Source organism: Capricornis sumatraensis, chromosome 1, assembly GCF_032405125.1.
Source record: "Capricornis sumatraensis isolate serow.1 chromosome 1, serow.2, whole genome shotgun sequence".
Classification (NCBI taxonomy): domain Eukaryota; kingdom Metazoa; phylum Chordata; class Mammalia; order Artiodactyla; family Bovidae; genus Capricornis; species Capricornis sumatraensis.
Window position 1 is genome coordinate 13,154,350 of NC_091069.1, and position 23,313 is coordinate 13,177,662.

Sequence of the window (23,313 nt, forward strand, 5' to 3'; positions counted from 1 at the left end):
AAGCAAGGAAGGGAAGTAATTGACATAAAAAGTCAAAGAATAATCTTTACCCTTATGGGGAAGAGAGGAGCAGCACTTTGGTAGAGGCAGAGATAACTATTTTATGATGTCATTTATATGTGGAATCTAAAAAGTAATACAAATGAATCTTTGTACAGAACAGAAACAGACTCGCAGACATAGAAAACAAACTTATGGTTACCAAAGGGCAAGGGGAGAAGGGGAGGGATAAATTAGGAGTAAGGGATTAACCATACAAACTACTATGCATAAAATAATTAATAGAAGTTTACTGTATAGCACAGGGAACTATATTCAATATCTTGTAATAACCTATAATGGAAAAGAATCAGAAAAGTATATAAGTAAAACTGAATCACTTTGCTGTACACCTGAAAGCAAAACTCAGAGAAAGAATGTTCCTAAAGTTTTACAGTGTGAAGTGGTGGACTTTGGTTCTGACTTGTAACTTCGGACGTGGTCTTGCATCCTTGTTACTATAACACTACATATTATTAGAACTGGGAACATGTATGCAGGGGCTTCAACTCATATAACGCAATCACTTTATTTTACAAATAGGGAAACAAAGGCTCAGAGATGTTAAGTGATTATCCAGCTGTCATGCACTATATAATGTCAAAGCCAGCATTGGAACACAGAACTTATAGCCCCATCCTTATTCTTCTATAGATCACTGTTTGTTTAAGATAAAGTATCAGATTATTTCCTTTGTATTTCATTCTACCAACCACAATCACTCCTGTATTCTTGGACTAGAGATATCTTCCATAGTTCCTTTGTGACTTCAGTGAAATAAGAATTTCACTTTCATTTTCATCATGTCATATATATATATATATATATACACAAGCCCCCAACCTGTGGACTTCAGGTAGGCATCTAGTAAAAATAAGCAAGAACCATTTTGAAAGTGAGTAGTAAACTGCTCAGAGCATGGATACTTCACAGGGATGATTAGTGGTTACTGGTGTCAGTGGTCCCTTCCCTGAAATGTAAATATGAGGAAAAGAGAAGTCTCAGGTTCAAGGACACTATAGTGGTCAGGCTCTTAGGAGACCATTTTTCAACCCTCAGCTCTGAGTCTTGGAGACTTGGACCTTTCAGTCCCAAGAAAGAGTGTTAAACATGTTTCTTTTGAGTATTTTCCCTAGTGCCCCCTTTATATCCCTGTTTCTCAGGCTGTAGATGAAGGGGTTCAACATAGGGGTCACCACCGTGTACATTACTGAGAAGACTCGGTCCTTTCCACCTGAAGGGAATGATGGAGGGCATAAATAGACCCCAATAGCTGTGGTGTAAAACAGAGAGACCACAGAGAGGTGTGAGGTGCAATTGGAAAAGGCCTTTTGCTTACCCTTTGGGGAATCGATTCCTAGGATAGCCAATGCAATGTAAAAGTAAGACGTAAGGATGCAGACAAAGGGTCCAATTAACAGTGTTCCTGCCACAAGGATGAGCACCAGGTCATTGACATAAGTGCTGGAGCAGGCCAGCTTTAGGAGTGGGACCAGATCACAGAAGAAGTGGGGGATGACATTGGGGCCACAGAAGGAAAGCCTGGTCACCAGGAGGGTGTGCACTAGGGCATGGAAGGTAGTGACCACCCATGACCCAGCCACCAACAGGACGCAGCGTTGGGAGTTCATGGTAATGGCATAATGGAGAGGTTGGCTGATGGCTACGTAGCGATCCAGTGCCATCACAGCCAGGAGAAAGTTGTCCAGATCTGAAAACAGGCCAAAGAAATAGAGTTGTGTCAGGCACCCACCATAAGAAATCCATCTACTTCCTGAGCCAATATTATTGAGCATCTTGGGAATGACTGTAGAGATAAAACCAATGTCAGAGAAGGACAGGTTGGCCAGGAAGAGGTACATGGGGGTGTGGAGGTGCACGTCAGAGCCAATGGCCAGGATGATAAGCAGGTTCCCCCAGACGGTGACCAGGTACATGCCCAGGAAGAGCCCAAACAGGAGAGGCTGCTGCTCTGGGTGCTCAGAGAGGCCCATGAGAAGAAATTCATACGTGCCTGTCTGGTTTCTTCTGTCCGAGTCTGGAATTCTGTAGGAAATAAATGTTATTATAAATAGCAAGAAAGTGACATAATGCTGTGTTGGAAGTACTCTGAACCCCTGTTTAAAAAAATAAACATAGTTTGACAATTTCTGTTTTGGTAAAGCTTCGATTTATAATTGCACACATTTTAAAAGACAATTTGGATCAGACTCTATAAAGTTATAGATGGATGTCAGCACTTGATCAGATATCCAAAGCTCCTTTGAACTATTTTAACCATCCCCATGAAACATGTCAGGTACCATGTGAAAGTGTTCTTTGAGTTGCTCTTTGCTTTTGTTTTTTTTTTATATGTTACTTTGCATTTTTCACTGAGTAATAGCACAATCAAGCAAACAATTTTTAACTTAATAAAAAGTTAAAATAATGTTTATAATACAATAACATGTAATAATTATAAATAAAATAATTATATAATTAATTTCCAATTTTAAAAGGTAGAATTTCAGAATAGCATGTGTATTTATAACTATTTTTGTAAAATTGAAACACACATGTTGATATATGAATAAGAACAGTGCAAGAGCACATGTTAAAGCCCAATAAGCCATCTAATACCACTCGCATTTTATGAATGAGAAAATGATAGACTCTTAAGTTGCTGTAATGAAGACCCACACTACAACTGGTACCAGAAACAGGTTTCCTGCAACTATTTCCAGCAGACCACTCTTGTTTCCCTCGACTGACCGAGAAGGGGGAAGTATGGCCAATGACTGTCTGTCCTGAGGTGGGCCAGGAAGGGTCATCATTTCTTCACGTTAAGACAGAGGTTTGACTCTTGGGCTCTCAGTTCTCACTTGTCAAAAGTGGAGAAGCCATATTTGATGGCCAGATGAAAAGACAGCCTCCTCCCCTCTGTTCAAGGAGGGGTCAGGGAGCCCTCATCTGCTCCAATGAAGGAGAAAGGAGGGCAGGCCACTCCAGATGCTTAGTCAACCAGACGGAAGAGAAGCCCAGGAAGAGAGAAGTTATCTGTGTGTAGTGTTGTCACAATCCCCAGAGCTGCCTGGTGGAAGCAGCAGAGACATCTGGGAATACCGGTCTCTAAAGTACCCATTACGGGAAAAACCTTGGTTCCTTGCCCAGTCCCAATCCTCAAACTCTAAATGAACTTACTCTGTGACTCGAAATTCTCTTATCCTCTCTGAACTTTGGTTTTCAGGTAAATAAGTCAAAAATATTCTCCCCCTCAAAAAACAGTCTCCCAAAATAGAAGTGCATTTTTGCCATTCTATAATAAAAGTACATGAAGTGGTACCTCATTTTGGTTTTACTTCTCATCTTTCCAATTCTTAATAATGTTGAACACATTTTCATATGCCTATTAGTCATTCTTATATCTTCTTTTTAGAAGAGTCTGCCTATTTTTATTGGGTTGATTATCTTTTGATAATGACGTATAGAAATTTTAATACTATTTATAAGGGATATATTTTATAATTTTTCTTGGCAATCTTGATTCCAGCTTGTGCTTCTTCCAGCCCAGTGTTTCTCATGATGTACTCTGCATATAAGTTAAATAAGCAGGGTGACAATATATAGCCTTGACATACTCCTTTTCCTATTTGGAACCAGTCTGTTGTTCCATGTCCAGTTCTAATTGTTGCTTCCTGACCTGCATATAGGTTTCTCAAGAAGCAGGTCAGGTGGTCTGGTATTCCCATCTCTCTCAGAATTTTTCCACAGTTTATTGTGATCCACACAGTCAAAGGCTTTGGCATAATCAATAAAGCAGAAATAGATGTTTTTCTGGAACTCTCTTGCTTTTTTGATGATGCAGCAGATGTTGGCAATTTGATCTCTGGTTCCTCTGCCTTTTTTTGAACATCTGGAAGTTCATGGTTCTCGTATTGCTGAAGCCTGGCTTGGAGAATTTTGAGCATTACTTTACTAGCGTGTGAGATGAGTGCAATTTTGTGGTAGTTTGAGCATTCTTTGGCATTGCCTTTCTTTGGGATTGGAATGAAAACTGACCTTTTCCAGAACTGTGGCCACTGCTGAGTTCTCCAAATGTTTACATACAGGGTAGCTATTAAGAAGTCTGATGTGAATATGCTTACTGTTCCTTTGTAGGAAAACTTCCTTTTCTCTCAGAATTTTCTCTTTGACTTTGAAATTCTTAAAATCTATTAAGCCTATGGAGGTTTTTATTTTCGTTCCTTTTTGTTACTTTACAGACTCTTGAAATATGAAGTTGTTACTATTTAACTCTGAATAAATTTGTCTCCATTATTTTTCTAAATCTTTTCCTCCAGTTTTATTTTTTGTTCTTCTAGGATTCGTATTACATTTTTTATTACTCTTTCTTTTATTTTGCTTATGGAATAAATTGTACTTAAAACAATTGGAATATAATTGCTTCACAATGTTGTGTTAGCCCCTGCTGTACAATGAAGTGACTCAGACTTATGCACACATATATCCCTTCCCTCTTGGACCTCCTCCACATCACCCCCGTTCCAGCCCTCTAGATCATCACAAAACATAAAGTTGAGCTTCCTGTGCTTTATAGTAGTTTCCACTCGCTATCTATTTCACACAGGGTAGTGTGTATATGTCAATCCCAGTCTCCCAGTTTGTTCCACTCTCCCCTGCCCCTCTTGTATCCAAATGTTTGTTCTCTGCATCTCTATTGTTGGCTTGGAAAACTAAGATCATGGCATCTGGTCCCATCACTTGATGGGAAATAGATGGGGAAACAGTGGAAACAGCATCAGACTTTATTTTGGGGGGCTCCAAAATCACTGCAGATGGCGAGTGCAGCCATGAAATTAAAAGATGCTTACTCCTTGGAAGGAAAGTTATGACCAACCTAGATAGCATATTCAAAAGCAGAGACAACTCCAAGCAAGCTGGAGTTGGAGTTGCTTGGAGTTGGTGCATGGGGATGACCCATTGAGATGTTATGGGGAGAGAGGGGAGGGGGGTTCATGTTTGGGAACACATGTAAGAATTAAAGATTTTAAAATTAAAAAAAAAAAAAAAGCAGAGACATTACTTTGCCAACAAAGGTCCGTCTAGTCAAGGCTATGGTTTTTCCAGTGGTCATGTATGGGTGTGAGAGTTGGACTGTGAAGAAAGCTGAGGGCCAAAGAATTGATGCTTTTGAACTGTGGTGCTGGAGAAGACTCTTGAGAGTCCCTTGGACTGCAAGGAGATCCAACCAGTCCATTCTAAAGGAGATCAGTCCTGGGTGTTCATTGGAAGGACTGATGTTGAAGCTGAAACTCCAATGCTTTGCCCACCTCATGCAAAGAGCTGACTCACTGGAAAAGACCCTAATGCTTGGAAGAATTGGGGGCAGGAGGAGAAGGGGATGATAGAGGATGAGATGGCTGGATGGCATCACCGACTCGATGGACATGGGTTTGGGTGAACTCCGGGAGTTGGTGATGGACAGGGAGGCCTGGCGTGCTGCGATTCATGGGGTCGCAAAGAGTAGGACACGACTGAATAACTGAACTGAACTGAACTAGCCAGTGCAATTAGGCAAGAAAGTAAAAGTCATCAAGGTTGGAAAGAAGAGAGAAAGACTTTATTTCCAGGTGATTTTATATGTATAAGCTTCTAAAGAATCCCAAAACAAACTATGAGAACTAATAATAAGTTCAAAAGGTTGCAAAGTACAATATACACAAGTCAATGGTATTTCTGCACGTTAGCAAGGAACAATGGAACTAAAAAAACAATTCTACTTACAATAGTACCAAAAGAATAACATGCTTATGAATAAATTTATCCAAAAACAAAATCAGTGCAAAATTCATTCTCTGGAAACAGCATAGTATTGTAGAAATAAATTAAAGGTGTAAATATACCTATGTTCATAGCTTAAGAAACATAATATTGTTAAGGTAGCAAGGCTCCCCAAACTGGTCTATATATTCAACATAATTTCTGCCAAAATCTCAGCTGGCTTCTTTGCAGAAAACGACAAGCTGATCTTAATCTACATATGCAAATTTAAGGAATTCAAACTAACAAAAAATATCTTGAAAGAGTAGAACAGTGCCAGGATTCATACGTTCTGATTTCCAATTCTGAAACTATATAAAACTGTGGTAATCAAGATAGTATGATGCAGGCATAAGGATAGATGTGTAGATCATTGGAACTGAGCTGAGAACCCAGAAGTAATCCCTTACATTTGTATACATTGGAATTTTGATAAGGTGTCAAGACAGTTCAATGTGGGAAAGAAATGTCTTCTTAACAAATGGTGCTAGGAAAACTGAACATATACAAAAGAATAAATTTGAGCTCCTTTCCCCCTATATACACAAAGTTAACTCAAAATGGACTATATTCCTAAAAGTAAGAGCTAAACTATAAAACTATTACAAGAAACATAGGACTAAACTTCCAAGACCTTGAGTTTGATGAGACCTTTTTCGGCCTGACAGAAGTACCATAAGAAAAAAAAATTTAAATTTCATGAAAATTAAAACCTTCTTGCTTAAAGTAATATTATCAAGAAAATGAAAAGTCAGCTCACTTTTCATTGGTAGTGAGAAATGGGAAAATATTTGCAAATTACATATCCAATAAAGGACTTGCTTCTAAAGTATATATGTATAATTTTTACAACTTGTTAGAAAAAATCCAGTTTAAAAGTGAACAAAGGATCTGAATAGACATTTCTCTGAAGAAGATATAAAGAAGGCCAATAAGCACATGAAAAAATGCTCAGCATCTTTAGAAAACTAAAAATCAAAACTACAATGAGATACCACTTCAATCTCACTAGGATAATGCAAACCAAAAAGGAAAACAATTTCAAGTCCTGGTGAGGATATGGAGAAATTGAAACCTTCTCATACTCCTGGTGGGAATGTAAAATGGTGTGGCTACCTTGGGAAACAGTCTGGTAGTTCCTCAAATGTTAAATATAGACTCTCCATACGATCCTTCAAAATCCAGTCTTAGGTATATATCCAATAGAAATGAACACAGGGCCACAAAAATTTCCACACAAATGTTCTGAGCAGCATTATTCAGAATAGCCAAAAAAACTGTAAAGGAATTCCATGTCTAGCAACTGAAGACTGCATAAATAAAACATGGTTTGCCCATAAAATGAAATATTATTTCTCAATGAAAAAGAATGTAATACTGTTTGTATGCTACAGTTTTCTCACTTTAAAGATGACAGTTCTCCCCAGGTTGTTTCATATGTTCAATGACCTCCCAAATAAAATAACAATAATTTGGTTTTGATTTTTGTCAAGCAGAATCTAAAATTTAAATGAAAGGAAAAAAAGTCAAGACAACATATTCAGTCATTTGATTTATAATAAAAATGATTTAATGATTTTATAGTTTTAGTGGAGAAAGGATGTAATTTTCAGTAAATTCTTGTGTATCTATTGTATACTCATATAGAAAAAAATTAATCTGAATCCATATCCAAAACATACATAAGAAGTGAACCCAGATGGATTTTAAATACAAATATCAAAGCATATTAAAGATAAAACAAGAAATTTAAAAGGAAAAATCTTGGAGTAATATCTTTATGAATTTTGGATAGACAAAGATTTCTTCAACAGAACACAAACAGAATTAACCAGATTGGAAAAATATCTATTACATTAAGATTAGAACTTCTGTTTGACCAAAGAATTATTAATACAGTGCACAAGCAAGCAACATAATGAAAGAAAAAAACTCTCTCTCTCTCTATAAATAAATAGATATATATCAGAAAAAGGAGTCATAACTAGCATATTTAAAGAATTCCTGGGAAGTAATTTATAAAAGCAGACTACCCAATAAAACAGCAGCAAAGAACTGGGAAGAGGTCCTTTGTAAGAGAAGATACCCAAGTGATTGACAAGCAGAGGCAAAGGGGACAAACTTAAGGAGTATCAGACAAATGTAAATTAAAATCATAACACAGTTCTGCAAACCCATAAAAATGTATGCGGTGGAAAAGACAGACGGTATAAATGTGGTGAGGAAGTGGACCAGTGTTTCACATGTTACAAGGATGATTGGTACAAACACTTTCATTTTTGGATGCAAACTATTAAGGCTGAAAATATGCATTCATTGTGAACCCCAAACTCCATTCTTAGGTATATATACAAGTCCCAACTGGAAACAATCCAAATATCAATGAAAACTAGAATGGGTGAATACATGAAGGCATATAGACACGTTTGAAATATAAAGTCTTGAGACTGAATTAGCCATAGTGATACTGAAGCAAAAAAGTGGACCACAAAAGAGTATTTATTGTATACTTTATATAAGGACAAAAACATCCAAGCTCATAAACAGCATTAGAGATCAAAATAACGGCAATAAAATAATCTGATTAAACACATGGTTTTAAAGTCATACATGTCTGAGAAATGTAAGTAAGGGCAGTCACTTGATTTCTCTGGACCTCTGCGTGTGTGTGTGATAATTCGCTTCAGGTGTGTCTGACTCTTTGCAACCTTATGGACTGTAGCCTGCCAGTCAGCTCTGTCCTTGGGATTCTTCAGGCAAGAATAGTAGAGTGGGTTGCCATGCTCTCCTCAAGGGGATCATCCCCACCCAGTGACAGAATCTTTGTCTTGTATGTCTCCTGCATTGGCAGGCATGTTCTTTACCACTAGTGCCACCTGGAGAGCCTGGACTTTTCTTTGCTTCTCTGTAAATTTGGAAAATGTTAGCATCCTTAAAGAGGATGGTGCTGAGGATTATATAAATTGCACATTAAAATTGTATATTAATTAATACCAGCTGTAATTGATGATTCCATAGATAAACCAGTTTGGTAACTTCTGAATTCCTCACACATGAAATGATGAAATTTGGTGGTATTAAGAAAATTCATATGATTATGTGTTGATATCAGTACAAGACAGAGAAGATTACTGAAGAAAAATATGGAGGCAAGAAAACTAAAATCTCAGGGAAGTGGATTCAAAGTCTCACAGTTTGCAGTGACCATCATAGGAGGGGTTGGAATTTCAGTGCAGAAACATTAATACATAGAATTCAGAGAGCAGATAGGGAAAAAATCAGGTGAAGAAAAAGATGAGAGAAAATATAAAATGAGACTGAGAAAAATGGTGTCAGTGATAAGATTTGTCCAAGATACAACTTCTAAAGGAAACATATTTTACAGCCTCATGAGTGCCCATGACATAGGGAAGGAATTAACGACAGCCAAGGGTGTCCATGGTCCTGAAAAATTTCTGAAGAGCATGTTTCATATCCTTATTCCTCAGGCTGTAGATGAAGGGGTTCAGCATGGGGGTGATCACCGTGTACATCAATGAAGCAACTATGTCCTTGACTTTGGAGTTGCCTGATGAGGGGAAATAGTATACACTTGCAATTGTGCCATAATATAAAAACACTACGAAGAGGTGAGAACCACAGGTAGACAAGGCTTTGAAGATTCTTGTGAGGGAGGGGACCTTCAGGATGATGGCTGCCATGTGGATATAGGAGCCCAAGATACCACCCAGAGGCAAAGTGAAGATCAGTCCTCCTTCAGTGAGGATGAGCAGCTCACTGAGGGAGGTGTTGGAGCAGGAGGGCTTGAGCACAACAGCGAGATCACAGAAGAAGTGAGGGGTGACAGTCCCTGCACAGAAAGCCAACTGGTCCACAAGGAGGGTGTGCAACAGAGCCTGGGCACAAGCGGCGAGCCAGCACCCAGCCACTAGGACGACACAAAGCCCATCCCTCATGATGGCAGTGTAGTGGAGAGGGTGACACACAGCCACGTACCTGTCATAGGCCATCACAGCAAGAAGAAAGCTGTCAAGGCAACCGAAGAATATAAAGCAATACACCTGTGAAATGCTCCCTGCATATGTGATAGCTTGGCATCGAGTCTGCATGTTCACGAGCATCTTAGGGAGGGTGACAGATAAGGAGATGTCAGTGAGGCCCAAGTGGCTGAGGAAGAAGTACATGGGGGTGTGGAGGCGAGGGTCCAGCCTGATGAGCAGGAGGATGAGCAGGTTGACCACACCAAAGAACATGCCCTGCTGCTCTGGCCGAATAGGGAGCCCCAGGAGGAGGAACCTGGACATGCTGCTCTGGTTCTCAGGTCTCATACTGTGCTGGGGATAAAGGGGGTTTAGGAACATCAGGAAGAATGGTAGGGATATATTCTGTACTGCATTTTCTGAGAAAACAATGAATTGTTAACTATCTTCCTATTCATTTCTAGCCCCTGTGGATGCATGCATCCTTGCTCTATCCCAGTCTGGATCCAGGAAAACATCACACCCAGAAGTAGCCAACAAGACCTCATTGCACAAATGCCAGAAGATGTTTGCTGTTTCATTCAACCATTATTTATTGAACATTGAGTCTGAACCCTGCCCTCTACTCAGGATTGAAAATGCAGCAGTGAAGAAGAAAGGCAAGGTCCCTTTCTTCTGTGAGAATATTTTCTATAAACATGCTGGGATAGTTTATGCCAATGAGATGGAGCCAAACCATAATACTTCACTGTGGCAGAAATAGTAAATGAGTCTCTATAAACTGATCTCAGGTGTTTCTGGGCTGAGGTGGTGTTGTTGAGCCATGTGAAACACCTCCTGGGACCCTGGTTAGTGCCATTGACCTATAGCTATAAACTCATTGGTCCTCTAGAAATGGCTTAACACCACTTGATGCCAGGATAGCTCCCAAAACAAAATAGTCCACAGATTATCTTTCATAATGATGGTGAACACTTGTGGGATTATACTATGTTACTAGCACTATGCTAAGGGTTTTTCATCATTATTGGCCTTCCCTGGTGGCTCAGATGGTAAAGAATCTGCCTGCAATGCAGGAGACCAGGGTTTGACCTCTGGGTAGGGAAGATCCTCTGGAGAAGGAAATGGTAACTCACTCCAGTATTCTTGCCTGGAGAATTTCATGGACAGAAGAGCCTGGTGTGCTACAGTCCATGGGGAAGCAAAGAGTTGGACACAACTGAGCGACTAACACTTTATATACATTTACTAATTAAATCCACATGTCAGCCTTACAACAAAATCTTTATGGTATTAGGAATTAGTGTTCTTTCTGCTTTTAAGCTTTTAGGAAATGACAACATAAATGATATCAATTCACAGGCATGTAGCTGATGTAGCCATCAGAGATGGGATGCATATATATTCACGTATATATGGTAATATGTGTGTATATATACATACATAGATGGACTGTATAAAAACATGTATGGAAACTGGGGCATATACATATGTGTGCATATCCCATACAGATATAGATTGAACTATATTCATATACATACATACACACACATGAACATACTGCACATATGTATAGGATATACAAGTAAGTATATTTGTATATACAAAGTGAATATACTTTCACTTTCACTTTTCACTTTACTGCATTGGAGAAGGAAATGGCAACCCACTCCAGTGTTCTTGCCTGGAGACTCCCAGGGACGGTGGAGCCTGGTGGGCTGCCGTCTATGGGGTCACACAGAGTCGGACACGACTGAAGCGACTTAGCAGCAGCAGCATACAAATAAGAATATATAAGAATATACATGTATTACACATATAAAATTGCCATTTTCTGTAGGTTAAAAATGGTCAACTATTAGTTACTTCATGTAGTTCAGTCTAATGCTATTCGTGTGATCAGATTCCGTGCCTTTAATATGGAAGCATCACCATTGTCATTGGCACCAGATACTCTGTGTTGTTTGAGGGCTGCAAGGAAACTGAAGCTGTCCTGAATTCTCTTAGTGCTCTGTCTACATAATTCCTTTCATTCATGTTTGTATACTTTCCAGATGCCAAAAGGCTCTCACATACATTAGCTTATGTTTAAGCCATGGATCGTTATTGAGAGTTTGTGAGCTTCCACTTTATAGACATGTAAACTGAAATAAAAGAGTTAAGTGGCTTTCCAAGGTCTTGCACCCATTTTTTGGGGGGGAGGGGTCCTGCACTCTAACTTCACTCACCAGGGTGCCTTGTGTCTCTTTGCTGGGACATTAAATGAAGCAAAGAGATACAAAACTTTGAGAGACTCAGTCACTGTCAGGTGTCTGAAAATGAGGGTGGTTCCTTTACAAGGAACAGTCACTTGGAGCATTGGTTATATCAGTGGATGTTACCCTAGAAGAAGGTCACATAAGGAGATATTTGAGGTCTTGGGTGTAAGTCAGGAGCCCTCAAACACACATAGAAATCTCTCTCTCTCATGCATATACACACACCTGCTGATCTGAGGATTCCTGTCACCTGTGTCCGAGACTCATTCCAGGGGAAGGATAACCAGTCTGTGGTTCAGTTCATAAACACTCATATATGTACAAGTCATAAATAACACACAAAGACAGACATATACAATGCACAATCATGTGTCCTCCAACAATACACTCACAACACACCACTGGCACAGCATGACATGCCTGATAAAATACATAAACATACCACATACACATGGCTCATCACTATACATACACACCATCAAAAACCATGCAAGGCCACTGCCAATCAAAATCTCACAAGACACACGCCAACAACACACATGCACACCAGTCACACACTCATTACAAGCAGCACACACACGCCTTAACTGAGGTTTGCTTGTGCCCCAAATCCTTGCGAGGTGAAGGCAGTTAGCATGGGTAGGCTAAGCCTATTCACCACCACCACCAACCTGTGCCCATGGTGACGCACGCACAGACAGAAGCAAACAACACACATTCCGGCTCTCACGCATGAGTGTGTCACCCACAAACACAGGTTGGACACACTCTAAGCTCTGGCTGCCGAGTGGAGGTTGAATCCTGTCTGACCTTGCTTCCTTGGTGAGGTCGGGCATCTGCTCCAGCAGCCCCGATGCTGAGCGCTCACCCTGAGCTGTAATGCCTGCCTGGTGGGGGACATGCCCCATCGTGACAACAGGAGGCAGATATTTAAGATCATGGGCACCACTCAGGAGCTGCTAATTGCATGTTAATAGGCTGATAACTAGATCTCTGTGTGCTAAAGCAGGCCTGGACTGGGTCTAACTCAGGAAGAGAATCAAGCTCTGAGTCAGGTACAGAGGACACACACACACTCGATGATCAAACAACACGTACACAATCATATACAGCCTCCACACACAAACTACCAAGCAACAAATACACAAGCATACACAATACACACACGACTCGTACACAAGCATACACACACACATGAACACAGACATACTCACACTCAAACCCAAATAGATCCTTCAGCAAGTGTGGATTTCCAAGTCCTTCCGACCTGTGCTTGTCATGAGTTCAGACACCTCTTTCAGGCTGTTGCTTAAATCCTCAGCTTTTCTTCATAGTACAGGAGGAGCTCCTGTGGATTAATCAGCCAATTTCTTACTACCATTTTGGGAGTAGCATGTCCAGGAGCCAGAGGGGACTGGAGGAGTCACAGGGGAGAGTGTCTCTAATGCCAGGGCTGACTTGGATTCCATCCCTCTCGGGCATGGTTCCAAGTTCAAACTTACCTTGGGCAGAGTTCCAGCTGGGACTCAGAATTTTTTAATTTAATTTTTAAATGATTTCAGACTTAGAAGAATGTTGTAAAGATGATAAAATGAATTCCTGTATGCCCTTTACCCACATTCCAGAAAGGCTAACATTTTACCATGTTTTGCTTTATAATTAATATGTGTATGTATCAAATATTCACACTGTGAATCTTTGATAGGTATAACAGCACATATATCAGAAGGCATATGATTTTGCTCATATGTCAGAGACATCTGAATAACTCAAGACAGAAAGATAATTTAAGAGAAAGTTTATTACTCACACTAAAGGACTCCTGGGGAGAGCTGGGTGTGAGCAAGCAGATTGGCTTTGACAAAGTAGAGAGAGGGTTTGGGAACTCTCAGTGGTTAAGGAGTGGGACTGGGGAAAATGTTCTGCTGGAGGGACAGATCATGTGCTGTGCTCTCTGATTAACTCTGTATTGAGTATTCACATACTACAACATGTACCCTTCAGGGGACAAATGCCCGCTTGGCTGATGGCAGATAATCTAAGGGACTGTCAGCAACCATAATTGCCAGGGAGCACTGCCTTTCAGTCAGGGCTTCAAGGGTAGCGGCAGGCAAACAGTATATTCAAATATTATTTTGGATATTTCTTGGTTGGTATTGATTATTTTGTTTTGTCGTACAATGTTGTGGCTTCCAGAGCAACACTGGTGACCCCCATGTGGTCCGCAGAATAAAGCAACTGGCAAGAATATAACATGCTTGGTGGTGAGAAGGTGGTTGGTGAGCTTTGTTTATGGGCAGGAACCCAAAATGCAGATAGTGCAAGTTAGATTATGAGGAGAAGCCTGAGTAAGAGGCCTAAATCAGATGAATAGGGGACAATAGGCACCAGGCGGAAAGATCCAGGACTTGGGATGTGCACATATATGAACTGGATGAGGAGGTGTCTCTTTCAAATAGAGTTACCTTTTGTACAGTCTCTGACATGTCTCTCTTCTCTCCCTTCAGCAGGAGTGGTGGCATGGACCAGAACAACCAGTCCAGCGCCACTGAATTCCTCCTCTTGGGTCTTTCTGAGAGGCCAGAGCAGCAGCCTCTCCTATTTGGCATCCTTCTGGCCATGTACCTGGTCACCATGCTGGGAAATGTGCTTATCATTCTGGCCATTGACTCTGACCCCCACCTCCACACCCCCATGTACTTCTTGGCCAACCTCTCTTTGGCTGATGCCAGCTTTGCTTCCACCACGGTTCCCAACATGCTGGTGAACATTCAGACTCACAGTCAGACCATATCCTGTGGGGGGTGATTTGCCCAGATGCCCTTGTTCACGACATTCGGGGCACTGGATGACTTCCTCTCGGGGGTGATATGACCACTATGTGGCTATCTGCCGGCCCCTTCACTACTCCACGCTCGTGAGTCCTCTTGTGTGTGCATGCTCCTTTTGGCATCATGCTGGGTTCTCACCAAGCTGGCTGCCCCTCTTACACACCCTGCTCATGGCCAGCCTTTCTTTCTGTGCAGACAACACTATCCATCACTTCTTCTGTGATGTGGTCCCTCTGCTGCAACTCTCCTGCTCAGATACTAGCATCAACCAGGTAGCCCTGTTCGCTGTGGGCTCCACGATACTGAGTGGTCCTCTCTCCCTGATCATCCTGTCATACATTCGTATCATCTCCAGCATCCTCAGGGTCCCATCTGCCTCTGGCAGGCAAAAGGCCTCCACCTGTGGGTCCCACCCCATGGTGGTCTTCTTGTTCTATGGCATGGCTATCAGGATCTACCTGTGTCCTCCTTCATCAAATTCTGGGGGTGAGTACAGGCTTGTGGCTGTGTTTTACACTGTAGTGACACTGATGCTGACCCCCTTCATTTACAGGCTCAGGAACAAGGAATAAGAAAGTGGCATTGAGCAGGCTTTGGGAATTTACACACTGTCTTCTCAGGTACTTTAATCCTAAATCCGTATTTTGCAGTTTCACTCTGTAGAACCCATGTGTTTATAAAAGAATACCATCCTCTACCGTATTGACTTATGTTTGAGAAAAGTGATCTCAAAATCATTCACTTAAGCCCCCAAATCCTACAATGTGAATCATCTGTGTATTTCATTAATGAAATACACTACTTGTATTTCATTAACGACAAGTACTGTCTTATAAACATTGGGCACAGAGAGAAATTTTAACAGACTTTGTTCGGTTCTTCTCTGTCTACTACCTCTGGTTCATACTGTAGTGATCTACGGTGATGCATTCCCTCCTGGAACAGGTCCTCTGTCTACTTTCTTTTAGGGAGTTCTGGGAAAGGTTGAGGTTCTTCCTGAGTCTTTTGGGCCGTAATTGTTGTCAACTTGAACTAAATGACAAGTCAAAGAGACAATTGGGGTGGCAAATATTGCTCCACGAGTCTAGTCTTTCTCATCAGAACCCGGGATTCAGGACAGGAGTGGGTGTGATTTTCCAGTACATGCTGTGCTTTGGCTGGTTTCTTTAAATACTTATGTGGAGCCATTTGGCTTTCATATCATGCCTTTAGTGGCTAGCTGTCCATGCTAACAATTTTTGTCTTTCATTAGTATGTCTAGTTCAGTTCACTTCAGTTCAGTTGCTCAGTCATGTCCACCTCTTTGCGACCCCATGAACCACACACAACACGCCAGGCCTCCCTGTCCATCACCAACTCCCAGAGTCCACCTAAACCCATGTCCATTGTGTCAGTGATGCCATCCAGCCATCTCATCCTCTGCCTTCCCCTTCTCCTCTTGTGCTCAATCTTTCCCAGCATCAGGGTCTTTTCAAATGATTCAGCTCTTCACATGAGGTGGCCAAAGTATTGGAGTTTCACCTTCAACATCAGTCCTTCCAATGAACACCCAGGACTGATCTCCTTTAGGATGGATTGGTTGGATCTCCTTGCAGTCCAAGGGACTCTCAAGAGTCTTCTCCAACACCACAGTTCAAAAGCATCAATTCTTCGGCACTCAGCTTTCTTTATAGTCCAACTCTCACATCCATACATGACTACTGGAAAAATCATAACCTTGACTAAATGGACCTTTGTTGGCAAAGTAATATCTCTGCTTTTGAATATGCTATCTAGGTTGGTCATAACTTTTCTTCTAAGGAGCAAGTGTCTTTTAATTTCATGGCTGCAGTCACCATCTTCAGTGATTTTGGAGCCCCCCCAAAAATAAAGTCTGACACTGTTTCCACTGTTTCCCCATCTATTTCCCATGAAGTGATGGGAACAGATGCCATGATCTTTGTTTTCTGAATGTTGAGCTTTAAGCCAACTTTTTCATTCTCCTCTTTCACTTTCATCAAGAGGTTCTTTAGTTCTTCTTCACTTTCTGCCATAAGGGTGGTGTCATCTTCATACCTGAGGTTATTGATACTTCTCCCAGAAATCTTGATTCCAGCTTGTGCTTCTTCCAGCCCACCGTTTCTCATGATGTACTCTGCATATAAGTTAAATAAGCAGGGTGACAATATACAGCCTTGATGTACTCCTTTTCCTGTTTGGAACCAGTCTGTTGTTCCATGTCCAGTTCTAACTGTTGCTTCCTGACCTGCATATAGATTTCTCAAGAGGCAGGTCAGGTGGTCTGGCATTCCCATCTCTTTCAGAATTTTCCACAGTTTCTTGTGATCCACATAGTCAAAGGCTTTGGCATAGTCAATAAAGCAGAAATAGATGTTTTTCTGGAACTCTCTTGTTTTTTCGATGATCCAGTGGATGTTGGCAATTTGATCTCTGGTTCCTCTGCCTTTTCTAAAACCCGCTTGAACGTCTGGAAGTTCATGGTTCACATATTGCTGAAGCCTGGCTTGGAGAATTTTGAGCATTACTTTACTAGTGTGTGAGATGAGTGCAATTGTACAGTAGTTTGAGCATTCTTTGGAATTGCCTTTCTTTGGGATTGGAATGAAAACTGACCTTTTCCAGTCCTATGGCCACTGCTGAGTTTTCCAAATGTGCTGGCATATTGAGTGCAGCACTTTCAAAGCATCATTTTCCAGGATTTGAAACAGCTCCACTGGAATTCCATCACCTCCTCTTGCTTTGTTTGTAGTGATGCTTCCTAAGGCCCACTTAACTTCACATTCCAGGATGTCCGGCTCTAAGTGAGTGTGAGTGATCATACCTGCCTGATTATCTGGGTTGTAAAGATCTTTTTTGTATAGTTCTTTTGTGTATTCTTGCCACTTCTTCTTAATATCTTCTGCTTCTTTTAGGTCCATACCATTTCTGTCCTTTATTGAGCCCATCTTTGCATGAGAAAAGGGAGCAAAAGTGAACTAATCTCACAATCCTCAGATTTACCTTTGGCATTTATCTTTAAAAAAAATTATTGAAGTGTAGTTGGTTTACAATGTTGTGCTTGATTTTCTACTGTATAGCAAGTGACTTAGCTATTCTTTTTCAAAGAATTTGTCTGTTTCATCCAATTGGACAATTTTATCCATATGAAATTTACCACCACTGATCAGTGAGAATTCTTCCTCCTATGATATATTCAACTTGCTTTCTCTCATTTTTCCTAACTATCTGGTAGCTCTTTGTAAGTTTTTTAAAAATTTAAATTTATTTATTTTAATTGGAGGCTAATTACTTTACAATATTGTATTGGTTTTGCCATACATCAACATGAATCTGCTGATTCTTCAAAGAATCAGCTTGTTTCTTTTTATTTTCTCTATCCCTTATCAATACTGTGTTTCAGTACTTCTGTATTTATTTTTATTATGTCTTCCTTCTACTTCTGGTATCTTTTATCCTGCCTTTTATAGCTTTCTAAGGTAGAACATTTTGTTATTTTTGTTGATGTTTTTTATTCTCTTTCAATGTAAGTATTTAAAGTGATAAATTTCCCTTTAAGCATTGCTTTATCTGAAGCTTGTCAATGTTGATATGTTGTCTTTTCTACATCTTGCAACTTAAAATATTATCTTATTTCCCTTGTTATTTTTTTAAATTTTTATTTTTATTTTATTTTACTTGACAATACTCTATTGATTTTGCCATACATTGACATGAATCCACCACGGGTGTACATGCATTCCCAAACATGAACCCCCCTCCCACCTCCCTCCCCACAACATCCCTCTGGGTCATCCCCGTGCACCAGCCCCAAGCATGCTGTATCCTGCATCGGACATAGACTGGCGATTCGATTCTTACAGCAAAAAAGACACAGATGTGTATAGCGGTTCTTTTATTTTTTTGACTGGTGATCTCTTTTTAGAAGTATGGTGGTTAATTTATGGGTTCCTACATATTTCATTATTATTTATTATTTTTAAAATTTTTTGTGTTTAATTATTTTACACTTGATTATGAAATAATTTTAGACTCTTAAAATAGAGCAAAAATACTGAACAATATTCTTATATACCTGATAACCAGTTTTCCCAATTACTCTAGTGTACTTATCAAAATCAAGGTATTAATATTGATAAGCTTCTATTAAATAATCAGTAGACTTTTTTCAAATTTTGTTACTTATCCCAGTAATATCCTTTTTAAGCTAGAAGCCAATCCAGGGTCACACATTATACTTCACTGTCAAATTTCCTTTAATATTGTATAGTTCTTTTGCTTTTATGTCCTTGATATATATGAAGAATACTGGACAGTTATTTTGTAGAATTTTATCCCTCATTTGGAGTTATTAGATGTTTCTTCATGATTGGACTGAGCAGATACCACTTTGACATATCACAAAAATGCAAGTGTCTCCTTATTACATCCTATCAGGAAGTGAATAGAGTTGGTATGTTTTTCTCTCTCAGTTTAAGAGCTGTTTGTCTTTATTTGTGACAGACATTGCAAATATCTTTTTTTTTTTTCAGTTTGTCAACTGTCTTTTACTTTGTTTACAGGATTTCTTTGTCATGAAAAGTTTTAAGTTTTAATATGATCAAATTTATCCAATTTGTATTACCTCTTGATTATGAATGAAAGTTATTCTCAATATTGATGTTAAAGAGGAATTTACCATGTTTCTTCCTAGTACCTGTATGACAAATGGCAATTCACTTAGTCTAGGACATTTATTAAACAAAGCATCTTTGTACAAGCGTGGAAGTTCTATCTGTATATACTCTAAATTTTTATTTCTGAGTATTCTACTCTGTTTTTATCTGTTCACTTGCCGATTCTGAAGTTCTATCTGTATATATTCTAAATTTTTATTTCTGAGTATTCTATTCTATTCACTTGCCTACTTGTTGATTCATTCACCAGTTCCACACCCTTTAATTACTGCATTTAAGACACACTATCTATCCTCAGGCAACTAAACACATGGACCCAAAATAGCTAAATGTAAACACCTATTTACAATCATTTTATAGAAAATTTCGCAAAAGTGTGTGGGTACATACAGGTGTAAATTAATAATTCCCTCTGGGTGGGTGAATCCAGGAGGATTTCACCCAGAAGGAAACATTAATAATGGGCCTTGAAGTGAGGGTATAAAACAGAAAATAGAAGTTTTCAAGGCAGGAGAAATATCTGAAAAGATACAGAATAATATCAAGAAAAGATGAGAATCTATTGCCCTCTATATGAGGCAACATGAGAATCTAATGTTCCTGATCCCAGGATCTTCAATCATTCTCTTGATGTCAACTTGATAATGTATGCAGACTGGGAACTGCCACTTAAGATGGCTCCTGGCCATTAATTTGTTAGTTAGTGTCTGCTTTATGATTCAATTGATCCTCAAACACTAAAAAGCAAGGAAGGGTGGTGAAATCAATATTTGTCTAGACTGCAGGTAGCAAGAAAAGTCAGGGATCTGCCACTTTATTGTAACCCTGATTGGCATCAGTAGAAAGCATGGAGATAACAGAGAATTATAATTGCTTCCACCATTCAAGGAGAAGATGGTCCAGGGTCATGATAGAGCCTTAGTATTGAGACACACCCCCAATATCTTTTTAAACTTGGAAGCAATTTCCCGGTCCCAGAGATTCACTCACTACGAAAAAGTTAGGGTGGACATATCGCTTGTGCATTAACAATGGCAAATGTCAAGCTTCTCTCTGACAGCAGGTGGAAAGGAAGAGAGAAGGAGAGAAAAAGAGAGAGAAAAGAAGAGAAATTTCGGTATTATTTGTATTTTACACAGAATTTGCGGACTATACATATCACTGTGATAAGCATTTTATGTGTTATCATTTATAAGAATTGTCACAGCAGCCTTAGATGATAGTTACTGTAGTTGCTAGCAAATACTATTCATGTGTTTATATTTGGAAGCAGACTCAGAGATGTTGAGAATTTGTTGACAGTCACAAAGACAATGTACACCCGTGGTGGATTCATGTCAATGTATTGCAAAACCAATACAGTATTGTAAGGTAAAATAAAGTAAAAATAAAAATTTTTAAAAATTAAAAAAAAGAAACAAAAATGAATAAGACAGAGTGCTTGTCCTCAAAGAGATTAGCATTCATACATAAAATAAAATCAAAAGAGTAATTTAAAAACAAAACTAAAAAAAAAAAAAGACAGTGAACAGTAAATCTAACTTATAAACCCAAGTATTTCTGATACTAATGTAAGTTTTACTTTCATTGAAAAACTATTTTAAAAATCTGAGTTTATCAGTGAGATCTCAGTAGAATCTGAGTTATGTGGGGAAGAAATACAGAGTGCAGTACAGGTTCCAAACTTCCTCATACATTTTATTTAAAAATCCTCTGCAGATTGTTAGGATATATCCTTAGCAGCATCCTTAGGGGGGGATGCAATAATGAAACTGATACAGTTACATTTTAAAGCAAATCTAAGGTGGACTGTTGCCATATTGCTGAAGAAAGATGATGGTTTCATGAAAGAAACTTGGTGAGAGTCTCAAACAATGTGGTCCCAAGTTTCCTTCTCTCTGATCATGGGGCTTGATTCACAAGTCATTGCAGGATATCTAAGTAAGGGCTTATGCTCAAGCAGAGGGTGTGCACCCCTGAGGAGAGATAATCTCTGGGCCTGTTTCACACTCTCATTCTCCAGCTTCTTATTTGCTTTACCTTGTTTTCAAATCATTTGTCGTATTGGGAGAAGTTGTTGATTAGAACTGTGTATGTGAACAATGTGAAGGAAGAAAAAAAAAAGAGAAAGCTAGTAATTGAGAAGAATATGTGTATTTCATGTCCATTGAACCAAGTGTATGCATTTTAGAATCAGATATCTTGGTTCAAATTCTGACTCTGCCACTTACTTCCTGTGGTAATAATTAATTATTTCAGGTATATAATTTAGCCTGTTTGAACCTTTGCTTTCTCTTCTGCACAATATTTGCCTCAAAGTCTCATGTTGTCTATTGCTGAAAATAATGAAGATGTAAATAAATTTATACAACACAGAGTACTTTGAGATTGATATATGCAAAGAATTCACCTGCCAATGCAGGAGATGAGATGCTGGAGATGCGGGTTCTATCCCTGGGTTGGGCAGATCCCTGTAGAAGGAAATGGCAACCCACCCCAGTATTCTTGTCTGGAAAATGCCATGGACAGAGGAGCCTGTCAGACTACAATCCATGGGGTCGCAAAGATTCAGACATGGCTGAGCAACTGAACACACCCACCCATTTAAAATAGATAACTAACAAGGACCTACTGTATAATACAGGAAACTCTACTCAATATTCTATAATAACCTAAATGGGAAAAGAATTTGAAAAAGAAGAGATAAATGTGTATGTATAACTGAATCACTTTGCTGTATACCTGAAACTAATACAACTTTGTAAATCAACTGTACTCCATTATAAAATAGAAATGAAAAATCTCCAATACAGTATACTAACACATATATATGGAATTTAGAAAGATGGTAATGATGACCTTGTATGCGAGACAACAAAAGAGACACAGATGTGTAGAGCAGACTTTTGGACTCTGAGGGAGAGGGAGAGGAAGAGGGCGGGATGATTTGGGAGAATGGCACTGAAACATGTATACTATCATGTAAGAAACGAATCGCCAGTCTATGTTTGATGCAGGATACAGGATGCTTGGGGCTGGTGCACGGGGATGATCCAGAGAGATGATATGGGGTGGGAGATGGGAGGGAGGTTCATGTTTGGGAACTCATGTACACCCATGGTGGATTCATGTCAATGTATGGCAAAACCAATACAGTATTGTAAAGTAAAATAAAGTAAAAATAAAAATTATAAAAAAAGAAAAGAAAAAAGAAAAATCTCAAATGATGATGCACATAATAATGAACTTTCCTAAGAGTTTACCATAAAAAATGAATTTGCATACACACACATAGTTTTTTCTTCTAACCTTTCCAGAAACCCTGCATGATAGAGAGTGTTTTATTACCTCATTTTGCAAGTAAGGAAATTGTGTCTCATGGTTTTTCCAGTGGTCATGTATGGATGCGAGAGCTGGACAGTGAAGAAAGCTGAGTGCTGAAGAATTGATGCTTTTGTGTGTGTTTTTTTTTTTTAATATAAATTTATTTATTTTAATTGGAGCTTAATCACTTTACAACATTGTATTGGTTTTGCCATACATCAACATGAATCCCCCACAGGTATACATGTGTTCCCCATCCTGAACCCTCCTCCCTCCTCCCTCCCTGTACCATCCCTCTGGGTCATCCCTGTGCACCAGCCCCAAGCATCCAGTATTATGCATCGAACCTGGACTGGGAAAACTGGTCAACCACTTGTAAAAGAATGAAACTAGAACACTTTCTAACACC

General features: G+C 39.4%; 2 protein-coding genes and 1 pseudogene across 2 annotated transcripts; 1 reads left to right on the forward strand and 2 right to left on the reverse strand.

Annotated features, from left to right (window-relative positions):
* Positions 1 to 1,124: 1,124 nt before the first annotated feature.
* Positions 1,125 to 3,366, reverse strand: LOC138074264 (olfactory receptor 1f45-like). Its single transcript, XM_068966342.1, has 2 exons — positions 3,362 to 3,366; positions 1,125 to 2,085 (listed from the first exon to the last, which is right to left on the reverse strand). Exons 1-2 carry the CDS (start codon positions 3,364 to 3,366, stop codon positions 1,125 to 1,127), a joined length of 966 nt encoding a protein of 321 aa, XP_068822443.1.
* A 2,878-nt stretch (positions 3,367 to 6,244) lies between these two features.
* LOC138074273 (olfactory receptor 1J4-like) lies at positions 6,245 to 10,166 on the reverse strand. The gene is made up of 2 exons (XM_068966354.1): positions 9,294 to 10,166; positions 6,245 to 6,322 (listed from the first exon to the last, which is right to left on the reverse strand). The coding sequence occupies exons 1-2, from the start codon at positions 10,164 to 10,166 to the stop codon at positions 6,245 to 6,247; spliced, it is 951 nt and encodes a 316-aa protein (XP_068822455.1).
* A 4,430-nt stretch (positions 10,167 to 14,596) lies between these two features.
* On the forward strand, positions 14,597 to 15,479 carry LOC138074280 (olfactory receptor 1N2-like; annotated as a pseudogene).
* The last annotated feature ends 7,834 nt before the right edge of the window (positions 15,480 to 23,313 follow it).